A 17,170-nucleotide genomic window follows, 5' to 3' on the forward strand; every position below is an offset into this window, starting at 1 on the left:
AAAGCCAATGGAATAGAAGTCAAGGGGAGTTTTCCCACTGACTTGAAATAAGACATGAGTCAGACCCATAATAAAATTACCATAAATAATCAACGACAACAACAACAAAGCCTCAAGATAAATGTGTTTTGTTTTGTTTCTAGAAATCTACCTAACATGGGTCAAATTCTCCTTCTCCACAGCAAGTACAAATTCCACGCAAGTCAGCAGAAGTCACGAGCAGACTCAAAGGCAGAATTTTGACAGCCCGAGTTAAACTAAAACCCACCCACAAACTTTTAACTGTTTGTCTCTCATGTAAATGTGACAGTGTCTTGCAGGAACACTGCTGAGATCATACCTCTGAGAGCAACTTTGAGACAATCTCCAGTGGTGCTTGGTGAATAGAGTCATCCTGAAGTGGAGACGTCAGTGCCATGTCCACCAGCGTCCTGATCTCCTTCAACACCACCTCCCAGCGGCTGGGGTTACTGAGCACCTTCTTGTACTTGTAAATCTTTTTCTGCAAGAAAAATGAAAGGGTCACACTGACACCACCATAAACCCCTTGAAAAAAATTGACTGGATATGTGCTTCCTACAAGCAACTGCCAAGCGGGCTACTTTGTACTTTGAGCTTTGCCTTTTCTGTTTGCTGAAAAGCTGTACTTAAAACATTTAAATGGAAAATCTCATATGTCTAAACCAATTTCTTCTGTGGAAGCAATGAAAAACTGTGACTCCCTTTTTTTATTTTAAAATAAGTTTTCAAACTCCAGAGCATCTTTCTTTCCATCATCTCCTCTTGCAGACACCTTATTCCTCAGGCTATTAACAGATCCCTGCTACTGCACTGCTTCCAAAGCCGAAGGTCCTTTTAAAGGGAGTTAGTCATTAAGAAAGGGGGGGAGAGAAAGGCCAGCAAAACATCATTCTTCGGATACTTTATTCTACGTTGCTAATTGGTGAATTCACATTCAGAATGAATCAAAATCGATTTCATCAAAGTGAAAAATTCCAGTAGACCCACAGGCTTTTTTTCTGTCTTGAAGGATCCTGAAAAGTCATGCTGTCACCCTCCAGTTGTAACAGAAACTAACTTGTGAGGTCTCCAAGTCTTCCACACAACAGCATTTCCACTCTCAAGAGAAGCATTCCCGACTGCCTAATCCCATCTGCCCCAGTCCTCTGCGTGCCCCTGCATTACTTCTGGCTGTGCCCAAGCTATTTCACCAATTGCCCTGTCCACAGACCAGCTGTATAAGCAAAAGACAATTCTTACCTCCTCGGCAGCCATGTTGCCACAAATGACTGGAACAGAGGCTGGTTTGTATTATAAATAGTATTCTTTAGAGAAAACCCACCCTCCCAAATTCCCAGGGGTGGCCTGATGAAACTCTACAAGTTCAAGGAAACGATGATGAGCATTAAAACTCCACTCCCAAAAACAACACAAAGCGTGCACTAGAACCAGGAGAGGCTTGCCAAAGCGGCCAGCACTGGAGGCACCGCACGGCCACGGAGCTGGCAGGGAAGGAGCTCTGCTGGCTGACGGAGAGCGACTGCCCGGACCACAGCACTTTGTTTAGTTCACATGCCCTTCCACTCCTCTCTCTGTGTGAAACTGGTCCTCTGGTCAAAGGGATGTCAAGAAGTCTGGATACATCCTCAGGTTTGTTAAACAACACAGGCTGGGTACTTCTCTGTTTACATGAAAACATCAGTGTTTTGCACTAGAAATGGATCTTGCGTTCCTCACCGGCATTTCCAGGGAAATCGTAAAAACTGCCCATGTTGTGCAACTTGCAGATTCAGCTGCACATTTTGGGCTATTCATCGTCAGTGTAATAAAGGCAGAGGACTTCGCAAAGGGTTGGTCTGCTTTGTTTTGTTTTGGAGCTTTGCTGCTACACAGCATTTCCCCCTCCACTCGCGCAGGGCAGCCCCTGCGGGAACCATCTGAACAGGCTGGCTCTGCTTATCAGCCGCTTCCTTCCCACCGTGGCAGCAGATCTAATGCTCAACAGAAAACACAGTCACCTCTGTACCCTATCCGAAACATGACAGAACAGACAATACAGAAAAATACAGATTTCAGATGGCTTGGGTTTGTCAACGTTGTTAGAAGGGGGAGAAGAGGGTGGCACTGGGCTGACATGTAAAGGCTGATAAAGCAATCCAATTATCTTTTTAATTAAATTCATGCAAGTACAAAAGCACGCTTGACAGTAGTTCACACTTTCAGTGCATTTTAAGGCACTGAAAAGCTAAAGGAACATAAAAACACACGCTGCAGACACTATCAAATGTGTTCAGGATTTCAGAACTGAGCAGAAATTTTTATACTTCTGAGCTTGTTAGGGCAGAGGGGGTCCATCAGTGTTTTTAAGCTACCAGCACTACTTCTACCATCATCACAGATTTCTTGGACTCTTTAGGACACTTGAATCATAGCGCTTCATTTCTCTTATTCATGTAGTGCCTTTTTTTAGGGTCTTTTTGTTAGACCCACTCCAGCACTAAATAAAATCTAAACTTCAAAGCCAACCAGCCAGCTTTGTAACTTGAAGCAACTCCTTTCTGACTACTTGAGGACACCAAACAAAGCTAGCTCAGCTGAAATTTATTCCTTGGTCCTGTACTATCAAGAAATCAAATTCAAAGCAGAATTCAAAGCTGGATAAAAAGTGGGGGTGGGGGGAGTGCAAGAGCTAGACCACTGGGTTATTGCATCCCTGCCTGCTCTGGGCTGCCCCTTCCTTGGGCTAGTTACAGCGTGATTTCAGAGAGCAGCTCCTTCAGCCTGAGGGACAGCTCTGAAGGAAACCCTCTTGCCCAAGAGGACGCTGCTCAGACAACCCTACCACAAACATCTTTCTTCCGCTGTCAAATCCACTCTTGCTTGGGGGGAGGGAGGAGCAAGGGAGGTTTCCTTTCCCTTGTAGAGATCTCCAATAAAAATTAAAATTCTGATGATGCTGACGTACATAAGAGAAAAGACAGCAGGAGCTGTACTCCCTGCTATCCAAGGGAGACTTACAAAAGCTGCTGCTCAGACCAGGCAGACAGTGTCTCAAAGGGAGCATCAGGGAACAGCTACCTTTGCAGACACGCTGAGCCTGCCACAAGCAGAAAATCCAAACTGATCAGTCTCTGCTTCACGTTTTCAGCACAAAGGATTGCACTGCACTGATATATTGAGCTGTAATCTGCAAGCGACATTACAGAAGTCTTGAATGATGGTGGGAAAGCAGCAGAAAATAAATAAATAAATAGAGGAGCCATCCCCAAGAGGGTTGAACTCTGCTATCCTGAACCTTTGCCCATGGTTACACTGCTGTTTTTCTCAGCAGAATGCTTTTCACTGTTGAGCGCCTTGCTGAAAGCCTCAATTAAAGCTTGAAACCTATCAGTCAGTTACAGGAGCAATTTGCTGTGTATCAGCAAGCACTTAGCCAACACCAAGCCATCTGCTCTATTCTACCTGCGCTGACTCCAGAGCACGGAGAAACAATCACTCATGAGCTTAAAAGCAAAGCTGCCTGGTAAAGACCCGTATCAGAGAACAGTCATGTCAACACTTGTGAGGAGTTCATTCCCCCTGGATGTAGGTGTAAAAGATGCCTTCAGTTGCTGAAAATACTCACACAACATTTATCATTAATAGCACGTGCAAGAAAAATACTGGGGTGGGAATCCAGTTTCACTGGGATTTCGGTAAAAGCAGCAGCTCCTGCGACAATTTATGTGAGTGAAAATAACACATGCCAACTTGGAATTTGACCCTCCTAGTTATTGACCAGCCAGAACCACACGGCTAGTGTCATTCCAAAATCTTGCTATGCTGACTTTAAAAGCAAAACCACTGAATTTAATAAGTACGAGAAGAAGCAGCATGGGGAATAAGTGACTCTGACAGGGCATCCTTCATTCTCAAATCACTCTAATTAATTAAGTTTTGCAGAAACCCAAAGACCTAAGTCTCAATCCTCTTTTAGAGGAGGAGGAATTGAAGTCCACATGTGAAAAACTACTGTTCCAGTGTTATTAAGCAAGCAAATGTGACAAAAATCTGTAAGCAGTGGTTTTTGCCATCAGTGCTCAAAAGCTCCTGAACACTGCTGTGAATGGAAAGTTCAGGAGAGCCTAGGACACTTTCAAGCTTTTTTAAGTAACATCTTCATAGGTTCTTCTATCCCATAATGGCCTCATCCTGCCGCCCTTGCTCATACAGCACTTCCTTGGACAAGAATGATAATACTAATGTAGCTGACATCTAAGAAAAATGGACTCTAATGCACAAAATCAGACGGCATGGAACATCTGCCTTTTTCAGCCCTAGCAAGACCTTTCATGTTAGGAACATCTTAAAGCAGCCAGTGCATCTGATCCAAAAAGGGCAAGATGAAGTTAGCCTTCTTGATGACCAAATTTCATCCCTGCTTTGCTACTGGTGGCCAGGAAACGTTCGGTACTCTTGGGAACCTGTCTTCTCATCAGCAAATACTATCTTCATTACATTAAAAAAAAATTAATTACCAACCCTAATCCAGAATAGCCTGTTAAATTCTAGCTCTCTGCTCTTCAGTCGTTTACCACGCAACAGCACGCAACTAATCGCTTCTTTATTGGAGAAGCTAGAACCACTGCAGGAACGTATACTGACTTGGAGGGTTGCATGTGCCAGCAACTGTTTTATTTCTTGAGCAATGAGGGCAGTTCCAGCAAAAGGGAAAAGGTCAACCTCCCGCACAGAGGTCCTCTCCAGCTCATTGCAGGGATGGCTGAGCCAAGCTAGCATTACAGCTTAATGTTGATGGCGCTTATGTAAAATGGAGGTGCCTCTTGCTAGATGCAAATGTACAGAGGAACAAAACCACAGAAGGCAGACACCGGAACAGTTTTCTCCACTGCAGCAGAACATTTTGTTAAAACACTGCGTAACAAGAAACAGGAAGAGTTGCTTGCTATGTTCAACACACGTGTTTGGCTTGTCCTACAAAGCCCAGGAGCTGTACCATGTATTCTTGAGCACCACCTGCTGGCATTTTGTCTATTAACTCATTACCTTCATGAAAACAAAGACAGCATGGTATCCCCAGAACTCAGCTAGATCCATATTCTGCTTTTAACATTAGCAGGCATTGCTTACTTCACGGTATTCTCTAAAATATGTAAGAACAACTTGTTGCTAATGGATGTTTTCCTGACAGCCACAGACAGGCCTAAATTACCAGGTGGATCCACTGAAAGCCTTCTGAACTAAGTTCCTACCTGCAACATTCACCAATATGAAGAATAAAAAGCAACTTCCCTGAAAAGACTAAGTCTATAAAAAGTCCCATTCTAGGCAAAGGGCTGGGGCCAGCACAAGATTAAAACTTTTTCAAATCGGGGACTTCAGACCACTGATGCTGTAGTAATCAAACTCTTCATGACCTTCTGAAGGTCACGCACAGAAAGACTGATGTGCTGCTCTCTAAAATAGCTGAAAAACAGCAGCAGCAAACTTTTGCACTCTACCATGTTTTCAGGTGAAAGGCATTTTCTGCATTTTTCATTTTACCCAGGGCTAAATGCTGAAGGGCATCAACTTCACTGCTTCAGTTGCTTCTCTGAATACAACCACCTTGGTCGAGGCTCACTTGTCCACGAGCTCCTTGCCACAGGCCAGAGAACTGGAAGGAAACGTTATAAACTAGACACTTCCTGATTCTCACTCAGTTAAGGTCAAAATAACACTTCACTTTTTGCCAATTCATATAAAAAAGATCCTGATGAAATCACCATTATTCATTGCACTGAGACTGGCACCCATGAATCTATGCCCTGAATAAATATATCAAGTGACAGTCTGTGCCCTGAGCAGTTCACGGTCTTGATGATTAAAGACAAGAAGGAGAAACAGAGCAAGAAAACCGAGGTGATTTCCTTGAGGTTATGTGGCAAGTCAGGACCAGAGCAGAACTGAGGTCTTCTGATTCTCAGGCCTCCGTGCTAATTGCTACATCATGGCACCCCTAAGTAAAAGCACCACCAACATGCACTGGGGCTGTAGCAAGAAAGTTGAATGGTGATACCCTGTTGCTGTGCTTCCCCATCACAACATCTTTCCCCACCCCCCTTTTCAGCCTACATTCCTTCACTATTTTTTCCCACCAGCGTCTACCACCTTGCTCCACATCTCAGCTAATCCAAGCAAGAACCCGCTAACACTCAGACCAGCGCTGTTTCAAAGCCAACAGAGTTCAACGGGTTCAGCAAGTGGTGGCGTGGGTTCAGCTGTTACTAATGCACAAGCTGGAACAACCACACAGATACTTCCCACAGGCGCAGAGTTTGTCCTTTGCTCAGATACCACTGGGACAGTACCACTGCAAAGTAAAAGAATGCTGAAACAAGCAAAATTTTAAAAGGACGAAACATGGACACAACACACTTCTGCTTGGACGAAGAGAAGTGTAAAGTGGAAGTGGGACCAGGGGGCTCACAGGACAGCCTCCTCACCCACCTCCCAGCATGACACAGGCAGCTGTGACATTAATGCACTGAAGAACTTGCTCCTGAAGCGTATTATATATCTATATATATATATCTCCACCTCCTTTGCACACAGCTGTCACCTGACTGACCATCCTTCTGGGCTTCTGCTCTGCGATGTGCTCAAGACTACTGCAAAGATATCCTTCAGCAATAAGGGGGGATGAGAGGGTGGGAAGGGAAGGATGTTCTATCCAAGGGAAAAAAGAAAACTAAATACACTGGGCAAGCAGATCTTAAATTTATGGGCTCCACTGAAGACAAACCTGTATGCAAATACAGTGTGTGCACCTCCAAAAACTGAAAGCACCTCAAAAATTGTGGCTTCCTTCTAGCCCCCTAAGCTGGAAGGGAAGAGGTCATCTTCGGTAGACCTTCCCACTACCAAGCAGAGAAACTGGGCTTTGTTTTTGCTGGTGTCTTGTCCTTCTCTCAAATCCCTGCATCCAGCCCCTTTGGTCACTAAGATGCAGGAACACAGCGGGCTGATCCAAACCCAGCTCTACCTTAGCCGTGCATTTGAGATGCTGTTTCCCCAGCTAGAAAATGCAAAAGGCCAACTGTGGCTGCAGCTGCACTTTGCATGGGCTAATGTGGTTACTATTGTAATCAGACCTGTCCACAGGGGAGACATTTTTTGGCACAGCCGACACTGATGCATTCCCCGAAACCCTCCATCCCTGCTTCCATTTCCTTTTGGCAAACTCTCCCATTCTTCAGGCCCCAGTTCCAGCACCAGCTTTACACTTCAGGTTGGCAAAACATCAGCTTTCATCCTGCACACAGCAACTGCTGTTCCATATTTTTCGTATCGGAGCCAAGCTGGGGTTTGTTTTTAATGTTGCTTTGGCTATGTGGAATTTCACTATGACTGCAGATACGTTTCTAGCAGAAGCACAAGCCACTCCCTACTTGAAAAAGCGTTGGTAGAGACACAGTTGCGATCTTGAGTTGCAAATCCCATCTAACATCTCCCCGAAAGAAGAAACATTTTAAAATATGTTGTCCATGGGCGTTTGGGTGTTTGTTTTGGGTTGGTTTTTTTTTTAAGCAAAAGTCACATAACACCTTTTCCTCCTGATCTTGGGCAGGAGGAAAAACTTAACAACTTCAGTACAGTTGACCAACACAGTTGTCCTACATGTACAGGAAAGATCTGCCCTAACTGCAGGCTGGGGGGGTTTACAAACCCTCCTCAGTTGCTTTAAACTCTTATGAGTGAGAAAAACCCTCACAAAGAGGTTGCTGGACTCACACAATTAGGGCAGGAGCCAGACATCCTGCTTGATCTACAGCACTTTAACAGCCTCTGACTCATCATCAGAGGGAAGGTTTCAAACATGTTTAGGCACAACTACCTCCTCCTCTTGCAGGACCTTACTGCTGCCTGCTGCAGCATTTTTGGCCCTTTTCCCCAGAGCAGCAAAATGCTTAACACGGACACTGTCTGGACATCAGGATCTCAGTGTTCTGGCACAACCCACAGTTTCCAGAGCGGTGTGAGTCTGACGCGCTCCTGTATTTGAGATTATGCAGTATGAGCTGGAGTCAGCAAAATCATGTTCCATTTAAAAAAAAAAAAAGAAAGAGCAGACTACTAGATGAAAAGCAGGAATATGTGTACCATATAAACTCCACACTTTCCAAAACCTTCAGTAGACTAACTGCATTGCAGTGCATGGCAGGGGGGGAATAGTATTAAATAAATAAAATATAGCAGGCACTGCATGACTGTGGAGTTTAGCACACATCAAAGAGAAAGCAGAAAACACAAAGCACCGTGACATTAACTGCCACCTAGGTGCAGTCCTTGCTGTGTGCTTCTCTGTGCAGAGACCTACCATTACTGACTGCATTACAGAATGCCTCTGACAGCAAGCTGAACTGATCCAGGTTCCCAATACCTTTACATTCATGCACTTCATATTCCACATATGATGGCTGTGTCTGTGGAGTGTAGTCCTTGACATCCACCAGCTCTCAGCCTGCGGTGGGAATAAATGACTTTGCCACTGCAGAGAAGAGATAGTGTGTAGGAAAAAAAGAACATGTAAAATCTTATCATCATTGCACTTTGACCAGGGCTGCCAAAGAAAAAGCTGTGCGCAAGGCCACCGTGGAAAATAGCCAGGCAGCATACCTGCTGTGCAGAACCTTCCCCCGTCCCTCCAACACTACACCCTTCAGATCCCACTCAGGCATGAGAGCGCTGGTCATCACCGGGAAAACAGGATGCTGCCTCATCTGCAAGGCTGCAAAACATAGGCCAGTAATTCCAGGAATGTACGAACTCTTATTGAAAGAACTTGCTACCTGAGAAACCACCTCAAATTAGGATTACACAGCTACTAACACTACATATGGTAGTAACTGCTAACAAAAGATAATCTCTGAAAGATAATCCATCCCCCTTCTATTTTCTGGGAAATGCCAGTAAGCTTAGGTAGCACCGAGTAGCACACAAGGCAATTTTTTCTTCCCAGATACGCAAGCTGGATTAAAAAACCATGTCATCCCTTTTCCTTATTACTCTCCATTGCTAGCAGTGGGCACCCTTGGTCTTTCCTGCCCTCCTCCCCTCTCACCAGCCAGCAAAACCTTCCAAATGGACATTTACCCACCTGTTTCACTTTCTCCTCCCTGGCAAATGTATTATTTTGCTGAGTTTCTAGCACTTCGACACCATAAATGGCTTTGAAATTGGCTTCTCTCTCTTGTGCACCTGCATCATCAATGTCGTCAGCAAGAGAGATGTGCACGGCTTGAGGAACATGTTTGTGTCAGAAAGCGGCTGCAGAGCCTTAGGGAGAGCACAGACACTGGATACTGATGTGATGCTTGCAAGCATCTTAAAAGGGACTTCAGAAAAGCAGAGTATTTCTGTCTTCAGATCACTGGGCTTTGGAGCTCTGAATTTTCCCGTTTCTCACAGGGAAATACCCAATTTCAGAGCAGCATTTGCATCTGACACAGTCCCATCGCTTTGTTCCATGTTTTTATATTGCATCTTACTGCATCACATCAGCAGAAAACCCCAAACCTCCTGCAACTCTTTAGCCTACACCAAAATGCCACTGAATCTCTGCAATTTCCTTGTTTTCTTTCTCCTTTGTACAAATGCTGCGTGACGTGCAAGCCTGAATCAAGTCTCGCAGCGTTCAGTTTTCTGATCCCAAAGTAAGCTTCCTCGCAGAGGATCAGAGATCACTGGGGTGCCACCGAAACCACTGCCCACCTCATGTTCAGGACGGGCCGATGCAAATAAGTCACTCACAACAACCCCGTTGTCCTTGATGGATCTTGCCCCTGGTCACACAGCCTAATCTAGTATTCCCATCTTAAATACTACAGTAAAGAGCACCAGAGACCAGGCTACGGTAAACAGCTGTGATGCAATGGCTTCTAAATGAAGACAGGGGAATGAAGGGCATACTTTTACTAGCATTGTTTTCTGATACTTTTTTTCTAATTTTGAAACAATCACTATACTGGGAAAAAAAGACAAGGAGATGTGTCAAGACAAGATGAACATGTGACATAGCAAGAGCTAGGGCAGATGATACAGGCTGCGACACTTGCAACATACTGTTTCAGCTTTTTTTTGTGGATATTAGCAGCAGTTTTATAATCCTCTAATACATTATGTGCACTATGATGCACTCAACACACTAATTACATTGTAAGAAATAAATGTAAGGACAAAACTGTGCAAGAAAGGAAAGAGAAATTTAAAACAACACCTAGGTCCCCATCGCTCCTTCAGGCTCATGTAGGTCTTCTGACACCCAGAGTCCTCATAACATCCATAATGCAGAATTGGGCCCCATGACAGCAGCTTAACAAGGCACTTAGCATGTGTCAACTCCCAGAGTTAGGTTTTCACACCCAATGCATCATGCAAGGAGGATAATTACACTCCTGGGAAAGACTACCAGTCTTGTCCTGTCTTCATAAGAGATCTCCTAAAAACAGATTTTTCTGCAGCTAGGAACCTGAACGAGAGACTAATTTTGGTGCAGCTCTATATTATGACAGCTATAGACAAGAAGTTGTAATTTGGTGAAACTAGTGGTCACCATGACCTGGAAGTCCTGAATTGCAAAGAATTAGTCATAAGGTCAGCCCTGGAATAATGCAGAGAAGCAGTTCACCAGGACAAAGACGAGGATCCCTCCTGGCCAGCAGTTCAAGCATTCCTGAGAAGCAACATACTCCAGCAATTGTATTTAGCCAAGACCTAAGTACACAATAACAAGCTGACCTGTTTATTCAGCTGTTTTTGACACCCCTCTATCTTCAGACCTAATATTAGTTTGAATAGGATAGCATCCAAGTCTAGAGGGGAAAATTTAGAGCTGGTCCTGACTTAGCTAAAGCAAGATAGAAAATAACTCCCTAGTTTCCACTCAAATTTCACCAGCAGGCCATTAATTGGCTTGAGTTCTGTCTCCTTAAAAAAAAAACCCTGTTTTGGCAATGCAGGAAGCATCTACAGGTACACAAATCATGTATGCATGTGGCTGGATGAGGGCAGAGCAGCTCAGATCCAGACTGGCATCTCAGCATGTTGCCAAGAGCCTCTTCTGGTTGGACAATGTGCTGTGCTGACACCGATCTGCAGCTCCCAGATTTAAAGTGATTCATGTTAAGCCATGCACAGCACAGATGGTGATCAGCTGCCGCTGCTGCAGACACACCTTATGGGAGGAACCTGCTCCAGTGTCCCCCAGAAAGAGTGAGGTATTTTCCTAATGCAAAGGCAGTGAAAGCTTAAAAAAACCTAAGTACTCTATCTGTTCCAGTTCTAAAAACATCACCAGTGTTTCATAAAAAAATAAAAAAACTTTCTGTCAACATCTTGTCTGTTTTTCGTCTACTCATTTCCAAAGTGAGATCAATGCCTTTCTGCTGCAACAGCACAGTTACCTCTAGCAAACTGAGATCTCAGAAACAGAAAACAAGGCCAAGATTTTTCAAGTGACTTCTGATAACAGATGGCCTGAGACAGTCAAACTCATGTGGAAAAATGAGGGAGCCAATGGACTTCATGTGCTCATGAAGATGTCTTAAGAAAAAAAAAAAAAAAAAGACACAACCCCTCCCCCCCCCAAAGTAGTAGGGGAGAATACTTAGCTACAAAATATAAACATTATGGAAATAAAAGGCTGTAAGTGTGACAAGATTTCTAAGAAGTTGCTCCTGAGTTTGCAGTGAGGTTGTTCAGACTATAGACTGGGCGGTTTTATCAATCACCGCATGAAGAGCAAGGTGATGTCTCTGCAGAGCCCCACACAGGCAGACACAGCTGCATTTCACGTTACCTTCAAATACAAAAGAAGAACAAATCTTGGCAATAAACATCAACCTAACCATGAGAGGGGGCACCAGGAACTGAAAAATGCCAAGATACATTTTCGGTCCCACTATGTTTGCCAGAAAGCTCTAACTGGTACCAGCTTCTCTTCTTGGCAACACAGATCCATTAACACACCACTTAGACCCTGCATCTGTTCCATACGGAGTATAAAGTCCAGTCTCTCTATCAGGATGCTCAAAGCCCTGCAGGGGAGAGGCTCTGGCTATCTTAAAAACCTGTTCATGGTCTCCCACAACTGGTACCCATGCATTCCACAGGAAGAGTAAAACCACCAGCCAAAAACTTGTGGGCTGCCTTTTATCCATCAAAGCAAGAAACATGCTCCTTCAAAACTCATGTGCCATCAAAGCCCACAATGCTTTCAAAGCCCTGAGGCTTTAAAAGGCAAAACTTAATTCCACAACTTAGGTTCCCGTCAATATATTATTGACTCGTATACAGACGCAAAAGGAAAAAGAAAATATACAAAGGAAAAAAAAGCTGTCATTGGCCTAATTGTATGATAATTATTTATTGTTTCACCTCAAAATAACAGAAAATGGGAACTTCTGTGTTCTGTGAAAATACCTCAGGTTTTCAGCTAAAGAAAGCAAAGAAACAGCCAAGACAATTACAGTTATGTCTGCTGTGTAACCACCAAAGAAAGGGTCTGAAGTCCAGGAATTACCACGCCAAAGAACTGCTGAGCTCTTCGAATAATATTTTCGCTATGCAGTACAGCACAGGGCTATTAAATTGTCACAGGGAATCAAAGCTTCCTCTCTCAGATCATAAATTAGGTGGTCAAATACAAATTACAGACATAGGCCCTTTTAACAATAACCAATGTGATTTTTTCCTGATCTCATAGTTTTAAGGCATGATTTGCAGAGATTTAAGGCTATAAATTTCTTTAATGTCATCATTTAAATTCTATATAAACCCCACTCCTGTATCAGCACTATTTTTAATCATTACCATGGTGACAAAACCGTAAAGGTGCTTTACACAAGGAGGGCTTTACCACACTTTCAAGAACAATTTCTCTCAACTTAATTTTTTGCAGTTTTAAAGCACAGAAAAACAACTCCCTCTGAACTTTCATCGTTAGATACAAAAACTGATACTCACCCACAGCTATTGTATAAAAAATAATCAGTACTAATGGACAAGGAATTCATAACCTGGACACAGTAAAGACCAGTGAGTGTATCATCATTCAGGTCAAGTATGACTTTATATGACAGTTGATCCCTTTGCAATTAATAGAGCTGCTTGTGCATGGAATTATCTATTTCCTGAAGACACAGATACAACAATCCCTAGGAGAACCAGGGAAGTATTAATCCAAAATTAAAGTTTTTGAATGAAGGCCAACATTGCTTGTTTTAGCTTTCAATGCAAAATGTTTGCAAATCCCAAATGACAGCATTGTTCCAGTTTCCCAATTCATGTGAATCAAAACATGGAGTCTATGTAGAAAATTAATTTTAAAACAAAGGTAATGTGATTGTCAACTGCAAGTCAGGGGTGCGTACACATGCTGGGCTGCACGAGCACACACGCACAGACAGCAGGATGAGGGAAGTGACTGCTCCCCTCTCCTCAGCGCTTGTGAGACCACACGTGAATACTGTGCCTGGTTTGGGGCTTCGCACTCGGCTGTACAGGCTCTTAGCAATGTCGTACAACTTCAAAGTACACCCCGCATTGAGCAAGGAAAAGGGCGGCGTGGGTGGGGAGAGGACCAGATGATGTTCAAAGGTCCCTTCCAACCTAAACCATTCTACAGTTAACACATTTGCACTGTCCATGCTAACAGATGAGTTAAACTCCTAAACAAGCAGCACTATTCATTAGGGGACAGTTGAGGACTGGTTAATAGCATCAGAAGCAAAGACAAAGTATAGGCAAGCCTTTCCCGAAGATCCAGGTCAGAGGCGCACAAAGCTCAGCTTGAGTCAAGCTTCGGGCTTTACCGCAGACCTAGGTCTGTTTTTTCCGTAATGTGACAGTTCAGGACATTCCCCCAAAGGCTGTCAACTGACTTGTTTCACTGCTGCATCATTCAGCTAGCTAGAAAACACAAGCAACCCACATCCCACAACGAGAGCAGTGTTCCAAGTTTACTATCAAGCATGTAAAACAATGCAACATGCCCTGTATAACCTTTAGGCGTATTCGCCCCAACAAATGTAAACCTCTACCAGTACTCCATAACAAAAGAGAAGATCTAAAGACTCCTGGAGAGGACCTCATGGACATCTTTTTTAATTCAAGCGCAACATGGTACGACATTAGTCAAGTGGGTTTTTTAATGACTAATACTTTAAGCATGTGGTGCAGTAGGGCTCAATGCTTTCTACAGAGAATGGTACTTCTATGTGCTAGGCACTCTACAAATACACAGAAAGTCCTTAGCCCAAAGACAGCAAGATAGAAACAAGTAACAAAGTAGATGGATACTGTTTGGGCAAATGCCAAGCATACACATTTGCTAATTTGTGTGTGTCCCAAAATTACTAGTCACAAGCCAAGCTTAGCTGTATTCAACCCCTACAGAAGTGGTTGGTTACCACTGTATCTAGCCTAGATCCAGAAAGGGCAATGAACTGCATGTGTTATTCTCTTTTGCATATTCACAGAAAGTGTTGTTATCTTTATTGATACACTGTTATGACTTATCAGCTTCCAAATACCAAAGATTACATATCATGGTTTCAATCCAACCTCCCTGGTTGAAAGGAACATCTCTTACACAATGGATTAATGATTTGTTTATGTTTGAGGATCTGGACAGTTGTTAACATGTTCTGTTTATTCTCTGGACAAAGATAGTTTGGCTTAGCTATAACCCAAAGGAAATCAGGATTTCTAAAAATAGGCTGAGGTGGCCAATAATCCTTTAGGAGTTGTGATACACACTGATATCCAGATTAAATGAGGAATTATGAGTAACCCTTAGTGGGAGGGTTTGAAATGGAAAACCCAAAGAGAAAATGACTACATAAGGAACAGTTCATCCCTACATCCCTGCTTTCTTCAATGAGCACAGTATTCAAGGAGAAACTCACATCTAAAAAGCTGTGTAAGCATCTTGACAGCTAGTTAGTTGGATGACACATAAAACCTCTTGGAGCTGGATCTAAAACACAGATAATTATGTGTTTGGTTTTCTTTTATTTCTGTTTATCTATAGCATCTCTTTTATTATTCTCTGGGCTGCAGAAAGAAATTATTCTTGATTTTTATTTCAATGTTTGTCTCTAGAACAAAAATTATTTCCAGGGTGCTGGCTGGCAAATTGAATTCCCACAGCGTGTTAATCCTTAAAACTGCACCACATAAAAGCTCTCTCACAGACCTTAGCACCTTCATACAAGACCAAAGGATAACCAGTATGTGCCTGAACCTAAAGAGCTTCCCCAAATATTTAACAACACAGCTATTCACTGGACCTATCCATTTTCCAGGTAGGTCAGATTACATGCAGCATCTGACTCCCAAGGCTTGAAGCACAGGAAAAGGAGACAGAAGTACATTGACAGAATATGAATCTGCTCTCACAACTGTAATTTAAGTATTCCTGTTTAAAGATCAAGGGGGGCAATCCTCACTGCTGGAAACTCTCAGAATATGAGTTTGCCATCTGTAAAATAGGTTTGGGCAGGGCAGGGGAAGTGAAGGTCTCCTGCTCCACCTACATCTAGTGCCTAGTACGGTGGGGTTCTAGGTTCAGCTGGACCCCCCTAAATGCTTCCACCACACAAGTACGAACAATAGCAAGTTCATCTCTGTTGAATGTTTTCCCCCGAATAACTGCTTCAGCTATCTGCACCAGTTTGCATCTGTGTTCTACATGCCCGCAGAAATGTTTTGACCTATTATTTGTAAGACCACTGGACAAATATATCATTCATCAGCACAACCACCCAATTATAATACAGCTGCGGCGATCTCTCTGCCAGCTGGTGCTTTGTGTAAATGACCCATTCCAGAAGAATAGGCTTCCTGTTTTTTTGTGGGTTCCCTCACTACCTGCTTAATCATCAAACCATACGAATTATGGAGTGAGATGAACCTTGGCACCTGGCTCTCAAAGTCATAGGCTATGGTGCACGTAAAGTGATAAACTTCACTGAGATAGACTACGTAACTGCACTCCTCCACCCTCCCTTCTAGACACACCACTTCTCTTGCCTCTTAGTTCTGTTGTGATTTCACTTAAACCTGCCAAATATCAACCAAACTAAAGAGCAGAAAGTTACCAGGTGCTCTTCCTCTGAACTATTAAGCAAAAAAACCCATCAAAACTATCGCCATTTTAGCAAAGAGAAATTTGTTAGTGTAAAGTACCTGGGCAGTGACTAAACCACTGTTCTTATGGGAAAAAGCTACTTGCTATTCTTGGTAAAGGGAAGGTCTTTCAAATCAAGATAATGTTTCACTTGTTTTGCAGAAACGAACTTAACGGGGGTGGGGAGGGAAGCAAGGAAGCAAAAATAAATCCTACTTTGCAACAAGTTAAATTACTCAGAGTTTCCCAAAATGAGAGGCTTGGTCAGTAGCATGGAGAGTTTAAGAAATACTCCTTTAAAAACAACTTCCACAGAGCAAAGCTCCCTCTCCATGAAGGAAAGGCATGTGAGCAAGCCAGGTCATTCTCTCTAGGCTTCCTGCCCCCCACCCCACCCCCCATAATTTAATTGATGGGGGGGGCAGGTTGCACCTTTACCACCCAGAGTTGCACCTACAATCCTGATTTTCCCCTCAGTGCAGGAGCGAAGTGGGCACATGCCACCAGCACATTAGTACCACAGCCATCCCGGTTGGGCGTGAGGTAGAAAAAGAAATTCCATTATTTCCATCCATGCTTTCTCTGACCATCCTTGCCTGCCAGAGCAGGAGGGAAAGTAACGGCCACATGGAGATACCATCTCTGCATGCTTTAAGCTCTTCGTTATTCTCAGGGGTCGCAAAGAAAGCAAGACTGGCTAGGCATTGTGTTAACGATACTGTCAAGAGGCCAAAATGAAGTGCCACACCACAGCGCAGCCTTCTGCTATCAGCACTACTGTCCCGTGCTCTAAATGGCTCCCTAATGCTCCCTAATGCTCCCTAAATGGCTATCAGGGTAACAGGTTGGAGAATATGCCAGTGGTCTGGAAAAGGAGATCTCAACACTTGGCTCTTACCGATAAGAACCTGGATCCACTCAGAATATGATTCTGCCAGACGCTGATGTCTATACAAAGCACACCAATACTGTAGTTTTGCCACACAACTATTTTGCAGC

At 43.5% G+C, this 17,170-nt stretch overlaps 1 protein-coding gene across 2 annotated transcripts in view; it reads right to left on the reverse strand.

Annotated features, from left to right (window-relative positions):
* The window catches only part of CMIP (c-Maf inducing protein), a 138,192-nt gene that overhangs the window by 36,305 nt on the left and 84,717 nt on the right, over positions 1–17,170 (reverse strand). For both annotated transcript variants that reach the window (XM_075039950.1, XM_075039951.1), the window contains exon 4: positions 341–502. In XM_075039950.1, the coding sequence (XP_074896051.1) occupies positions 341–502 (162 nt within the window). The remainder of the gene's footprint in view (positions 1–340; positions 503–17,170) is intronic.

This window comes from Buteo buteo, chromosome 11 (assembly GCF_964188355.1).
Source record: "Buteo buteo chromosome 11, bButBut1.hap1.1, whole genome shotgun sequence".
Classification (NCBI taxonomy): Eukaryota; Metazoa; Chordata; class Aves; order Accipitriformes; family Accipitridae; genus Buteo; species Buteo buteo.